At 42.7% G+C, this 13,125-nt stretch overlaps 1 protein-coding gene across 3 annotated transcripts in view; it reads left to right on the top strand.

Moving 5' to 3' along the window:
- Positions 1 to 1,870: 1,870 nt before the first annotated feature.
- The window catches only part of CUL2 (cullin 2), a 60,194-nt gene continuing 48,939 nt past the window's right edge, over positions 1,871 to 13,125 (top strand). Inside the window, exons 1-4 of one of the 3 annotated variants that reach the window (XM_075419695.1) lie at positions 2,098 to 2,212; positions 3,861 to 3,914; positions 5,144 to 5,282; positions 11,287 to 11,389. In XM_075419695.1, coding sequence (XP_075275810.1) covers positions 5,164 to 5,282; positions 11,287 to 11,389 — 222 coding nt within the window. In that variant the 5' untranslated portion in view covers positions 2,098 to 2,212; positions 3,861 to 3,914; positions 5,144 to 5,163. Of the gene's footprint in view, positions 1,994 to 2,097; positions 2,213 to 3,860; positions 3,915 to 5,143; positions 5,283 to 11,286; positions 11,390 to 13,125 lie in introns of those variants that run through there. The other 2 variants (XM_075419694.1, XM_075419693.1) reach the window with 2 other exon arrangements.

The following is a 13,125-nucleotide window of genomic DNA, read 5'->3' as shown; positions in this document are numbered from 1 at the left end:
CATAGGTATGAAAACTCTCTTGCATAATAAGAGCAGCTGTGTGGCATTTCCATAATTAAACAAACAAACATGTGGGCTGAAATCACACACACATTTCCCTCCGGCAGAAAACATAATCCAAATAACAGAAAAAAGAAATTAGAATTATACATGTGTTATATTTTGAGTGATGCAACAATTATATTAGTAATTACTCTAAAGAATTAGGTATTTTTTCTGAGTGACAGTTAATTTTCTTATTGTCCTCCTATCCCTCACATACCTGAGCCTCCTAAGAGAAAAGAAAACCAAATTGAATAGCTAAATTTATAGTGTGCTATTTTTAAGATTTCCTAAATACAGATACCTTTTACAAAGGAAATAAAAAGCATGTATTTAAAAGTATTTTCTATGATATAATGATACACACGCACATAAGAGAAAAATAGTAATGAGACTATACAATGCTCCAAGGAGATACTACTTATTTCTTTATATCTGGCAATTGTCTGTTAAAGGATTTCTTTAAGGGCAACCTTCACCCACGGAAGGGATACAGTTACTAAAAAGAAAATACTGTTTAAGTTGTTTCAATGTGTAAGAATGGATGGTTGCAGGAGCATCAGAAGATGCAAAACACACATCCAGAGCGAAGATGCAAGAAATTGCCACAAGAAAATTCAAGCGTGAGTTTCTACAGCGTTGTATGTTAAACTAACCCCCAGTTCACTTGGAGAGAGGGAGAACAAACGGGCATCAGGAATCAAATGTCTCTCTCCTGCTCTTAGGAATTACAACAGCTATCCCTCTGCCAAACTGCTTGCAGAGCCATGGTAAATGGATAAAAAAGTTACAATTTTGCACCTAACTTTTCATGGTTTTACATGTTTTCTGCACAGCCATGGTAAATGGATAAAAAGTTGCACTTCTGCACCTAACTTTTTATGATTTCACATGTTTTCTGATGTACTTCAGAACCATTCTCTCATCTGTCAGTCCCACAGCCTTTCTTCCATGAAAACTGGAGACAGCTTTCGAACATATGCCTTCTCTCTGGGACGAGCCTCAGGGAAGAGGCCCACATTGTCCCGCCAAACGGCAGGCAGCAGGCTGCGGTTAGGGCGAGCAAGGGGTGAGCAGAGCGGGAGCCGCGGGCACTCTCCCAGCAGCAGGACGCTGGTCAGCCCTGACTCGGTGCAGCCAGGCACAGGCCTCGGGCACAAGCCACCTCCGGCGCCCAGAGCACGCCAAGACCTCAGACCACTTTGTCTCCACACTGAGTTTAGTTACTTCCAGTTAAAAACTTTTGGCTGCGGTTCCTTCGCCAAGGAAAACAGCGAAGGCGGCGGCGGGCGCCCTGCCGGGTCAGCAGAAGCGGCCGCTGCCCGCGGCCTTTTCTACTCGAGCAGGTGCCGGACGGGGTTCATCGGCGGCCGACAGTCCCCACCGGGACCCCGGGGCAGGCGCCCGCCCGCCCCCTCCGCACCGGGACGCCTCCATCTTCTGAGGAAATGCAGATCTCCCCAAACCGGCGCCCGGGGGCCGAGGCGCCCTGCGCCCGGCGGAGGGACCCCGCACGCAGCTCGGCCTCCCCTCCCCGGCGCCTGCGAAACCACACAGGGGGTCGGAAGGGCGACCCGGCCCAACCCCGCCGATTCGCCCCCCCGCCGGCTCGCCCACCGCGACTCCATTTCGGGCGGCGCAGTGCCCCGCCCTCCTCGCTCCAGGCCGGAGAGCATCGCGCATGCGCGGAGGTGGAACGGCCGCCAATGGAGGAGCCACGCGTGCGCGGGGTCCCAGCGGGACATGCGCCGTGCGACCCCGCGCCGACCCGCTGAGGGGAATTGCGGCCGCCCGCGCTTGCCGTAGAGTGGGCTGTACCAAGCCCCACTCCTCAGGCGGGGGGGTGGGGTCAGAAGGTGGCGGTGCGCCGGGACTCGTCGGCCCCCGCCCATCCTGTCGCCGGCAGGGAGAGCCCGGGAGCGGCGGCGGCGCGCGGCGCGCAGCGCGGCGGGTGAGGGAGCGGCGGCGGCGGCGGCGCGGGGGGCGCGGGGCCGCGCCGCACCCCGTCCCCGGCAGTGGCGGCGCCGGCGGAGGGGCGGGGCGCGAGGGGCGAGCGGCTTGGGTAATGGCAGCGCTGTGAGGACGGAGCGGGGCAGGGACCGCGGCCGCAGGGCGGGGAGCGAGGGAGGCTGGCGGGCGGGCGTCGCTGACTCGGGCCCCTCGCCGCCAGGTAACCGAATCCCCCCCATGACCCCCCCGCCGGCCCGTCCGGGAGCGCTGCCGGGCTGAGGGGACGGAGCCCCGCGCTCGAGGGGCGGGCGGCGGTCCCGGGCCCCGCGCGCCGTGGGCGGCCGGGCGCGTGTGTGGGCGCAGGGGCCGCGCGGCCCCGCCTCCCCGCCCAGGCGGGAGCGACCCCGGCCCCGCGCCCCCGGCGGCGTTCGCCTGGCGGTGCCGGGCCCTGCCCGTGCGGGGCGCCTCCTCCGGCGGGGCCCGGCCGCCTTCCCCGCGTCGCGCCCGCCGCCGCTTTCGCTTTTGTTCTGGGGCTGCGGGGCCCGGGCCGCGGCTGTGGGGAGCGGGGGGGGCTCCTGCCCCGGCCTGCTCGCCCGCCCCTGGCTTGTGATGGTGCCGCCGGGGGTGCCTGGGCGGGCTGGAGGATTGGGGGCGTTCGTTTGCGTGACCGAGTGCGTTGGGAGTGGCCGCGGGGTGTTTTGGAGAGCGGGGCGGTGGGGGCGAGGTGCCTTCCTTGTCCCCGCGTGTGAATAGGTGTCAGCAGTGTTTGCTTCCCTCAGGGGCGGCTTCCCGCCCCCTGCGCGGTGTAACCCCCCGGACAGGTGTTCTGCTCTCCCGGAGTGTTCACCGTGGAGGTTGCCTGCATCAGTACGAGTCGTTCGACACTCCGGGCTGGTGAGCTTGTGCGCTGCAGGCGCTGAAGCACAGCAAACCCCCCAAAGCCCACGGTCTTACAGAAAAAGTTGTACTGCGTGTATTAATGTGTCTGTTAAACAAGTTTAATTTCACATTGACGTGAAAGCTGTAAGCGAATGCCGAATAACAGTCTGCTCTGTCTGACACTGCTTAGCCCCGTAATGCGTTTATGAGTATGTGGATGTGTAGTGCTTTACAGGTATTATTAGGTTTCGGCGATACTGAACACAGTGCTACTGATTCTGTGTGATGCATTGTGGGGAGGGCTGTTTCTTCACCATTCCTTTCCCCCCCTCAGTTTTGCTTATCTGTGAAGGAAGGGTTCTTTTACCTTGGAGGTAGGAAGTGTGTTTCAGGGAGAACAACCCGTAACATGACACTCAACTAAGTATGACTTCATTGCCACAAGAATTTATTCAGATTCTTAAATTTTTTGTGAACTGTGATTATATTTTCGTGGGGTCAGCTGAAAATACTCTTGTGTCTTCCAGGAGAAGAGCCTTTGGAAGGCTGCCGGGTTTGTTTGTATGTTTGTTTCTCCTGGAAGTGAGCTTTACTGTTGTTTACTTCCACTGAGGCTCATGTTTCTTTGAAACAAACATCAGTGTATGTGTTGCAGATTACTTTCTTTGGTGCCTATCTATTTGTTTTGTCAGTTCTCACTGATTTTCTGTGTAGTACGGTGCTACTGGCGCACTTGAAGATGTTTTTTTTTAATCTCCAAAAGTGGCAATAGCCACGTTACAGATATAACAACTTAAATGTTTCTGCTGAACTGAAGACACGTCTGCACAGAGCTTTAGTTCTTTAAAAAGTTTCCTGTTCATAAAACCTGGGATAATACCACTTCCTCAATATTACTTAGTTGCTACTCAGTTTCTCTATGAAATCAAAGCAAATGTGGGTTGGGTAATACATTGATTACATTTTAAACGGAAACTGTTGTGTTGCAGGTAGAGGAAAACAACCCTCTGCAGTTCCTGTATTCGCAGCAGCTAAGGAGCTTGGTTAGTTAGTCAGGGCAGCATTTTGCATGCATACAGTGTAAAAGTTGCAACTGATTTGTTTTTTTTTATCATCTCCTTAAACTGAGAAGCTATATATCCTGCAGTTTGAAAGAACTAATCTGCCTCAGAAAAGTTAAAAGCCAGTAGCGATTAGGGTAGTAAGCTGGTTGCTAAATAGTTTTTTAGCATGACATTTGATTTTTTAACCTAATAGAGGTGTGCCTCTTTTGCTAAAAGTCTGTTTGTCACTAGCTTTCTTTTTTCCCTTCTGACCTTGAAAATGTGGGAAGACAAGTAAAGAGTCACTTGCCCATCTATTTAAAATGGAATTAGAAGTATTCTTTCCACTTTTTGTTTTAGTCTCACCATGTCATGTTTCTGAGCAGGAGCTGAACTTGCTTTGTGCATGGAGTGTGACATGTCAGGTCCTTTCTAGATTAGGTGCATAGGACAGAGACAAATAGAAACAAAGAAGAGGCTTTTGCAGTTGTGTGTCTCGGGACTTATTTTTTTAAAATACCTTACTTTTTTCCCATCTTTGTGTCAGTAATTTGATGTTTTTTTTTCAATATATCTCTTCCAGTATTTTTGATATGAAATGACTAACACAGCTGCTGTGTTTTCAAGCCATATCTTCTTTGAAAGAATTCACTATTTGTCCTGTTGCACAGTGCAATAAGCTGCACAAGCTCTGCGTAATGCTCTGTGTTTAGATGTGTTTTCTTTTTGTCATGCTGATCAAAGCTTTTGGGTTTTGTGGCTTTTTAAGTATAACACCAAAAATGTCTCATGAAAGCTTGAGGTAAACATGGGCTAGTAGTAATTTCAGATACCCTGGTAATACATTTGGTGTGTTCCTGGCCCAAGACTCTGTCAGATACAGCTGAAACAATCTTTGCATAAAAGTGAACAAGCAATAATTTACAGGAAAATTGTTTTCTTCATATGGCACAGTTAAATGGGCAGCTTGGTAAAGTGGTGAACTTCATGAGGTGTGATGTTGTTAGATTAATTGGTGTTATGCTATAGGCTGTCCATGCAACATTAATGTTCTGTAATGTTAAAAGCTTGTGAGCTAGATTTTGGAGGGTAGGGAAGCAGGGGTGGACGTTCTTTGTGTTGCTGTATCATGGTCATGCAACAGTCTAAAATGTTTAAAAAATTCAAAGGAAATGTTTTTTTTTTTTAAATGATTGTGCAATGTTGTCTGACATTTAATTCTTCTACAGATTAACACTAAAGCCCCACAATGTCCTTGAAACCACGAGTAGTTGACTTTGATGAAACATGGAACAAACTTCTAACAACAATTAAAGCTGTTGTTATGTTGGATTATGTTGAAAGAGCAACGTGGAATGATCGCTTCTCGTATCCTTTAAGTGAAAATCTGACTTGATGTGTTTGTCTGTGTTCAGCACGGAGTGGCCCTGTGTTACGTAACAGTTTCAGTGGTCTTGATCGGAAGCCCGTGGTAATTTCCTCTGTTCTGATGATGAGTTTTTCTTGTATGCTTAAGTATCTGTTTAGCGGGGTGAACACCCAAGATGGAGAAGCTCATCTTTAAATTTGGGGGTTTGTGGCGTGGTGAGGTGGTTCTGTTTAGAGATGTCTCCCTCTTTGCACTTGTAAGCGTACTGACACTGACTACTATATTAGACATTGCTGTAGCAAGGGTTTACAAAAAATCCTTCTTCCTGTCCCTCCACTGTTACTCCCTCTCTGTTCCTGACAGTTAAGCTATGTTTAAAAATAATTACTCTTTCTAGTTGTGATCGTATTTTCTTACTGTTCAAGTCACAGCTGTACATCTGTTGTTGTAGTGAAAAGTTTGCATGTTGCATGTAAAATGGGCTTCTAATTTTTGACAAGATTGAAGTTTCAGTGAACTTCTTTTAAAAGAAATGTAACTATTCTAACCAGTTACACCGTGCCCTGTGTCTATGCATTCATTAGCCATTACAGTGTGGTGAATAATTAGAGAATTTTAGGAGGCTTTGCAGCTGTTCTGCAGCAAGTTGACTGAGTTTGGCTCAATTAGAGGGGACAGAATGGTTTAGACTTATTTATTGATTTGTTAATTCTTCTGGGTAGAAAAAAGAAGCTCCTGAGAAGATTCTTAACACGTGGATTTTTACAACATAAACTTATTCTGTGTGCAGGAGTTAGACTCTAAAGTCTCTTTTCTTGCTGAATATGTTACTGTTTCTCAGAATTGCTTTCCCATGTGCCTGTCTTTTGAGTGTGTGCGTGTGTATCAATACATAAGAAAAATTTAGTTGCTCATAGTCCTTGTAGAGCCTTGTTCTATGGTGCAAAAATCTTGAAGGAGCTCTTTAATTTTAAAACTTTTTAATTAATTTTGGGGGGCATGACTCTTCACCTTGTCTTGGAGTCAAGTTCAGATGACTACGGAATTTACAGACTTTTTGAATTAATTAGTTGTGCACTTATGTGTTGCCAAATTGCGCTGTAGTCATTCTAAGCAGTTTGTAAGAACTGCATGTTTCAGTCTTCAACAAGTAGTTAAGTTCCGTAGCTTTACACTCTACATTTAAACAAGGGCACCTAAAATAGATCTAAATCTAAAATAATAGTTGAATGAGATGTTGGATTGATTCCTCTTGTCACACTGCTTCACTTAGAACTACTTATGTGGAGGTCTTGTACACAAGCCTGCTGTTGATCCTCTTTCGGGATTTACTCCAGTTGATTTAACATCAGAAAGGGAGCGCTTATGAATAGCAGACTCAGGAAGCAGTCTTGGAAGAATCATTTGGCATGTAATTCTTAAGACCTTACTTACTATCATCTCTTAATTGTGCTCCTTGGGAAGTGGCACTATTAGTGCCTAATTTGGCGCAGGCCAGAGCCTTTTGGCTTATTCTTTGTGGCTGAAGGACTTGAGGAGCTTGTGTGACTTGTAATTTCCAGCTTAAATGTTGATTGTTTAGTACTTCTGCTACCTTTAACCAAGCCGTATGTTTTAACACAAGCTGGTCATGGAGCATTCAGCAACTTGGTGAAACTGGTAGTTCTATACCACTGGTGTGAAAGATTTCTCCAGGTTTTAAATATATAAAGAAAACTGAAGTATTGATGGTGTATTTTGGGAGCAACTGACATCTAAACAATACGTCTTCTTGTTCTTTGTTAGCTTCTTATTCTCTGTTAAATTCCATTTAAATGAAGTAATGTGTTTCTGAACATCTACAGGGAGTTTAAAGGAAATATCATATTAACTATTTTTCTTGCTGCTTAATAAATACAATGAAAAGGTGACAAATTATTTGAACGATGTCTTAATGATACTCATGCAGGCTGTTTCATTGATTGTAGTACCACTTGGTCTTTGTACTTTCTCTATAGTCAAAACAATGGTGTGGAAACAAAGGAGAAGATACAGCAAAGAATCATGATTTCAGTCTGCAGCAGTGTGTTCTAAGAAGTGTTTGCTTTCTCTTGTGCTGCTTGAGACAGCTGAGATCAAATGGTGTATGCAGACTAATAGTGTTTTAGGGGTGAGAGGCTTGTACTGTGCATTTTCCACTCCTAGAGCTAATTTGTGCCTCGCTACTTCCACAGAACTTGTTTGTCTTGAATATAATGTTTTCTTTGTAACTCTGATGGTAATTTTATTGTTAAATATAGCTTATCTCAAACTTGAAATGCTAGAATGACAATGAGCTGGGAAGAGTTAAAATCTGGAAAAGATCACTTGAAAGACCGTATGTCACTTTATTTAGACCGTGAATCATCTTGAGCCACCTTTGATCTTTGGATTTCCTTTCAGGTTCTCTGCAGAAAGAAACATTTCTGGAGTCATTTCATTGTGTGGTGAATGAGTGACAGTTATGTCGTTCTGTATGAGATATTATTTACAATAATTTGGTTATTATGAATGCTTTGTATAACTTTTAAGACTTTGCTTCTAACTGTTCAGTAGGCTAGGGAGTGCTCTTTAAGAGGCTGATCAAGCTTGATTAGAGAGAGGTGGTTCATCTGTACTTTGATAACTACCTTTGAGCAGTAGAACTATTTTGAACAGGTAGAACATCAGGATCTTCCTGGTTTTGTCTTGGATTTTCCACCAACCGAGTAAAGAGGATGAAGAGTACCCAGGGAGGAAGGCAGCCATACTGCAAACAGAATGATTTTAAAAGTATGCAACATGACCACCTGCTTTTTTCCATTTTTCTGCATGTTTGTTCTCCCTCCTCTAATCCCTCATTTTACAAGGAACCTATGATGAACAAGAAACTTATACACATGTATCTTTAACATAAGAACCAACCCAAAGAGCAGGAAGAATAAATAAAGTTCGTATGGTCATGATTCTTTCTGACTGCGAGTCCTCAAGTGCTCTCTGAATTCTGATTCTGTTACAGAGCAAGACCAAAAATCACAGAAATTTTCTAAAAGCAATACTTTGGTCTTCTAGAGAAGATCCAGTCACAACTTTCTGCGAATGTATGGTCTTAACTAGATGCTTTTTTAATGCTGAGGGCAATATTTGTGAGCTTTCATGGCCTTGGATACCATATTTTTTTTTTGTTGATGGTAATTCCCTCCCCCCCCTATGATTTGGAATCACTTCAATTTCACATTGCTGGGTAATGCCCCGCAAATAGCTACTGCTGGAGCACTTTAATTGCACAAGGCTTCTGATGTTTTTGTTCTCAGCACAGAGTGAAGGCCTCTAAGCAGCAGTTTGGCTTCAGCTTCCTTTGACCTTTCTCACCCTGTGATACTACGTGCTGAACTGGAGGGACAGATGGCTTTCACCATTAAAGAAAAATGACTGAACAGTAAAGACTTCTTCATAATCTTCTAAGGGACAGCACCATAGAAAAAATGTGCTTGAAGTTTATGGAGGAAGATACTGGAGATGCTTAATGACTCGACTCATCTCCCTTCAAAGATTTTTTTCTTTTTTTTTTGGTTGAGAGATTCACAGCATTTTGAACGCTACTCTGAAATTTGGATTCTGGACTGAAAGATACGGTTAGATGAATAAACTAATACAAATAGAGCAAGAATGTAAACTTGCTGTAGCCAGGCTACTCTAATGTAGTTTTGCCACTCATGGTGGCTCTCTTTTGTAGAAATCCAGAGAAACTTAGTATTCAGCAACTAGAATTTGGTGTTGATTTTTCTCATTTGCGTGATACAGGAAAAGTAAGGTGCCTGTGGAAGTGCTTTGGTGATTTAGCTGTTACTTTAATTTCGGCAGGTATGCAAACTAAGCATCGTATGTCAAGGAAGAATACTAGATTCAGCTTTCTTCATTTGCAGGAAAATTTGACTGTTCTTTAGAATAAGGAAAGGCGTATTTGGAAGATGTGCATTTTCATGAAGGAGTACAGATTTGTTCTTAAATAGGTTTATTACAACTAAGAATTTGTTTACAACAGCCAGGTCATCTGGACTCCTAACTGAAGCGTAGGGCACAGGGGCTAGATAAATTTGGAGATATTTGCTGCTTTTGTCAGATAAGCTGCTATTGTTATTTTCTTGTGCTGTAGTGGTGAAGACTGCCTGTTGCCTCTGACTTCGAAGTAAGTAGTTCCTCTAGCAGAGATCTGTAACGGTTTTGGTGAGTTGGATAGTGTAATTGTGAATCTAAAGAGAAAAGTCATGTCCCCTTTAGCTTACAAAGATTTTTAATTCTGGAATCTATTTTCTCAGAAATACCTTATTTGCATAGTGAAGAGGCTTGCGATCTGAATGATACTGAGGGTGTGTTCAGCTATGGACCATACTTAGACTGACAAAATTTGTTTGGGGCGGAGGGGAATGTGTGTAAAAAAAACCAAACAAACAAACAAAAAACCCACCCAACCAAAATCAAATCAAATTGTTCTTTACAATCTGTTTAAGAAAACCTTTCTTTCTTCACTACTATTTTAATAGTTTGTGATGTTTTATTAGTCATAACTTTGTAAGTTAGTGTAATGTAATGCTAGCTGCTGTTACAAAGCAGTGAATATTGCCTGTTTTGTTTGTTGAGGCTTCCATTTAATGCTTCTTAGAATTCCAAGGAGAATTCTGATAAAGGTGATTTATGTGAATGATGTAGTCATGCTTGAGTTTAGACTCTGATTAGGCTCTCCAAGATTCCAGTTGCCAAATAAAGACTTTTCCCATCTAGTTGTCCTAAATCAGTCCCTTTTCTGTTTTGAGTAGTACTTCTGTATAAAAAATGAAACATGCTTTTGGGAAAACTGTGCGATGAAAGCTTGATGCTGCTCTGTAGACTAAGCAGGTGACTTGTCAACTGTCCTTGTATCTTCTACCTCCTTTTACACAGACGTGCTTTTTTAGGGTAGACTAGAGGCAAGCAGATCTTGTATCTTCTGTTAATGAAAGGGTTTACCTTAAAAAGTAGTCTATATTAAATCATTATTTCTAGCATGGCTGGTTTTATCAAGTGCCTGGAGTAAGTGGATAAGCATGATGTTTTTAAAGAATTTTTTAAGAACTAGCTTATTTCCCACAGTTGTCCAGCTGAAGCTGGACTTAATCCTTACTTGACTTTTCTGAAAGTAAAGTTCTTAATCATAATTTCTTTTCCTGACAAAGTGTGAAGTGACTTTTTCAAAACTTGGTATAAACCTTACAAACCAAAGGTGTAGCTCTGCAAGATGCTTCAGGGACAAAACTACCTTAAGGGCTTTAACTCTTTGCTTCTGCCCACTGAAGTGAGCAACTATAACTGTTTTGTGTTGGCTGTGATCTTAACAGAATTACTGAAATTATATAATGGTTAAAAATAAAGATTTTGTGTCCATGCCACCATTGTGATGACTTAATTTCCAGTGTCCCACAAAATTGTTTTACCTGTGGAGTTGGGGGGAATGTGCAGGGACAGTAAATTGTTTTGGACTTGGAGGAAAACTTGAAGTCGGCTTCACTTTGTATTTGCTCTGCTCCATACTTGGCTAATCACATTCTTAACCTAATTAGTGCTTCTTTCCATTATCTGAAAAGAGTCTCAGTTTCACTTTGGCTGCAGATACAGAGGAAGAATTTTGGATGAAAGCTGCTTTTTCACTTTGAGATAATCATATAGCATTCATAAATGGCAAAAAAGTGGTAGAAGCCGTGTCAGTGGGGCTATCAGAAGTTCCAGCATCTTAGCTTTACATTCCCTCACCTTCCACTACTTAAAATTTGTTACTGATGCTGAAAACTTAGATTATTCACAGGTCAGTTCTCACACTAATTTCAGAAAATAATCAATTTTATCTTTTGTGCTTGACTGAAAAAAAAAAATCTAAAATGGGGGATGGGGGGGGGAAGGTTCTGTAAATCTTAAAATTTGTTGATAAGTTTTCACACTTCAAGCAGATACAAACCTTGACTCTGAGCCCAGAGACATTTATGCTTTGTGTGTGGCCTATCCTGAACCTCTTGGAGAGAGACTTTATACTGAGACTAAAATTTTTTTGGAAAATCACGTACGCCATTTGCACAAGGTAACCTATACAGTGACTGATGTACATGTAGGTATTGTTTGTCCTTTTGTGACTTTAGAGAGTGATTTTGTTTGTTTTGTATGTAGGTAAGTATGCAGCTTTTATGAGACTAAATCACATATGACAGAGTTCTAGAGACAAAATAGATATATCTCTTTGATATATGCAACACACATATTGCACAACACAATGTAGACATATATATAGATATTTGTCTATATGCAACTCAAAACAAAGAACTTTCTTTTTAAGCCACCAGTTGTGGTTTATATAAAATATTCGTTGGCTTGAAAAGTAAGTTCTTTCTCTTCTGTTGAATACTTATAATCGAACAAGTTACAGAAATGTCTTCATTTTCCAAATGTGCTGTAGTTTGTCATTAGCCTTCTGTTACAATGTATGTACTCTAGCGTCTTGGAAACTGATTGTATATACTTTACTAAAGAAAACTGCTGAAATATGTGGGAAATAAGAGAAATGCTTGGGAGGTGAGGAAGCAATGACAAATTATTTATTATGACAAATAACAATACTTGTATACCTGTATAGCTGTGAATTAACTTCTGTTTCATCAGCTAAGACAGCTAATTTCAACAGAATAATGATTCCTCATGTTGAATATATATAGTGGATGAATGGTGTCTCCTTATATTTCGGTAAAAAGATAACCAGATTTAAGAAAGATGTCCGCCTGTCTTTGCTGTCTGTGTAGCGAATGCAGAATTGCAAATTGTGGATAGCACTGCTAAACAGCTTGATGGTATTTTTTTGAGCTTAGGTACCTGTGTATTTGACAGAATAGGCTGAGTATCTTAATGGGTAGTTCCACTGGTTGCAGAGAGGATACCTCTGGCACTTTGATAGACTAAATCAGTTCACTGAACTGGCAGACAACTCGGCCATTAAAGTTCTTGCTCCTTTATTTAGTGAGCTGAATGAGCTCACTTAGGATAATCAGGCAGGTGCCAGCACAGTAGAATCTGTGGGAAGTAGCGGAAAGCATGCATCCATTTTTTAAATTGGCTATCTGCCATTTTTCTTTGAAATAATGTCAGGGGTTGAGCTAGATGACCTTTAAAGGTCCCTTCCAACCCTAAGCATTCTATGATTCTATGACAGCCTTCATACTGCAGAGGAAAGCACTCTCGACTCTGTTTCATCTACTACCTTTCCTCTTTTATGTTATTTTTGCATAGGCTTCTTTGCTGCTTGAGCCAGAGTTTAAACGTATTCTAGGGAGAATTAGACTTGGATTCATAGCATCTCATCCTTCTTCACAAATCATGCTGATTTATTTAAATTGTTGAACTTACTCCTTTGAAGTATGAATATATTTTGAGAAGTTCAGTACATCAGCAACTTCTTGGATGATAATTCTCTTAATTTCTGAAAGATTTGGGCCTAGATTTACAGAACTTCAGATGTGTTTAAGTTAGCACATATCTGCACTGTGTTAAACTAGTTCTGTTCCAGGATTCTTGGTAAGTATAAGGGCTTGTCTAACTGTAACCACTTAAAATCAGTATGCCTTACTGGTTAGCCAACTCCTCCGGTGTACATGTGGCTGCGTGAATTTAAGATTGATCTGTGTCAGAGAGGGAATAGTTACGCGAGTTATCCCACTGGCACGATGTGAGAATATGAACCATGCTTGTTCAAGCAAGTACTTCTGTAAAGACAGAAAATAATATGTTATAGAGATTGTTCTTTCTAAATGCAAAATAAAACAACTTCCG

This window comes from Opisthocomus hoazin, chromosome 4 (assembly GCF_030867145.1).
Source record: "Opisthocomus hoazin isolate bOpiHoa1 chromosome 4, bOpiHoa1.hap1, whole genome shotgun sequence".
In the NCBI taxonomy this organism is placed as follows: domain Eukaryota; kingdom Metazoa; phylum Chordata; class Aves; order Opisthocomiformes; family Opisthocomidae; genus Opisthocomus; species Opisthocomus hoazin.
The sequence above is the reverse complement of the archived record's forward strand: the minus strand, read 5'-3'. Positions and strand labels throughout refer to the sequence as shown.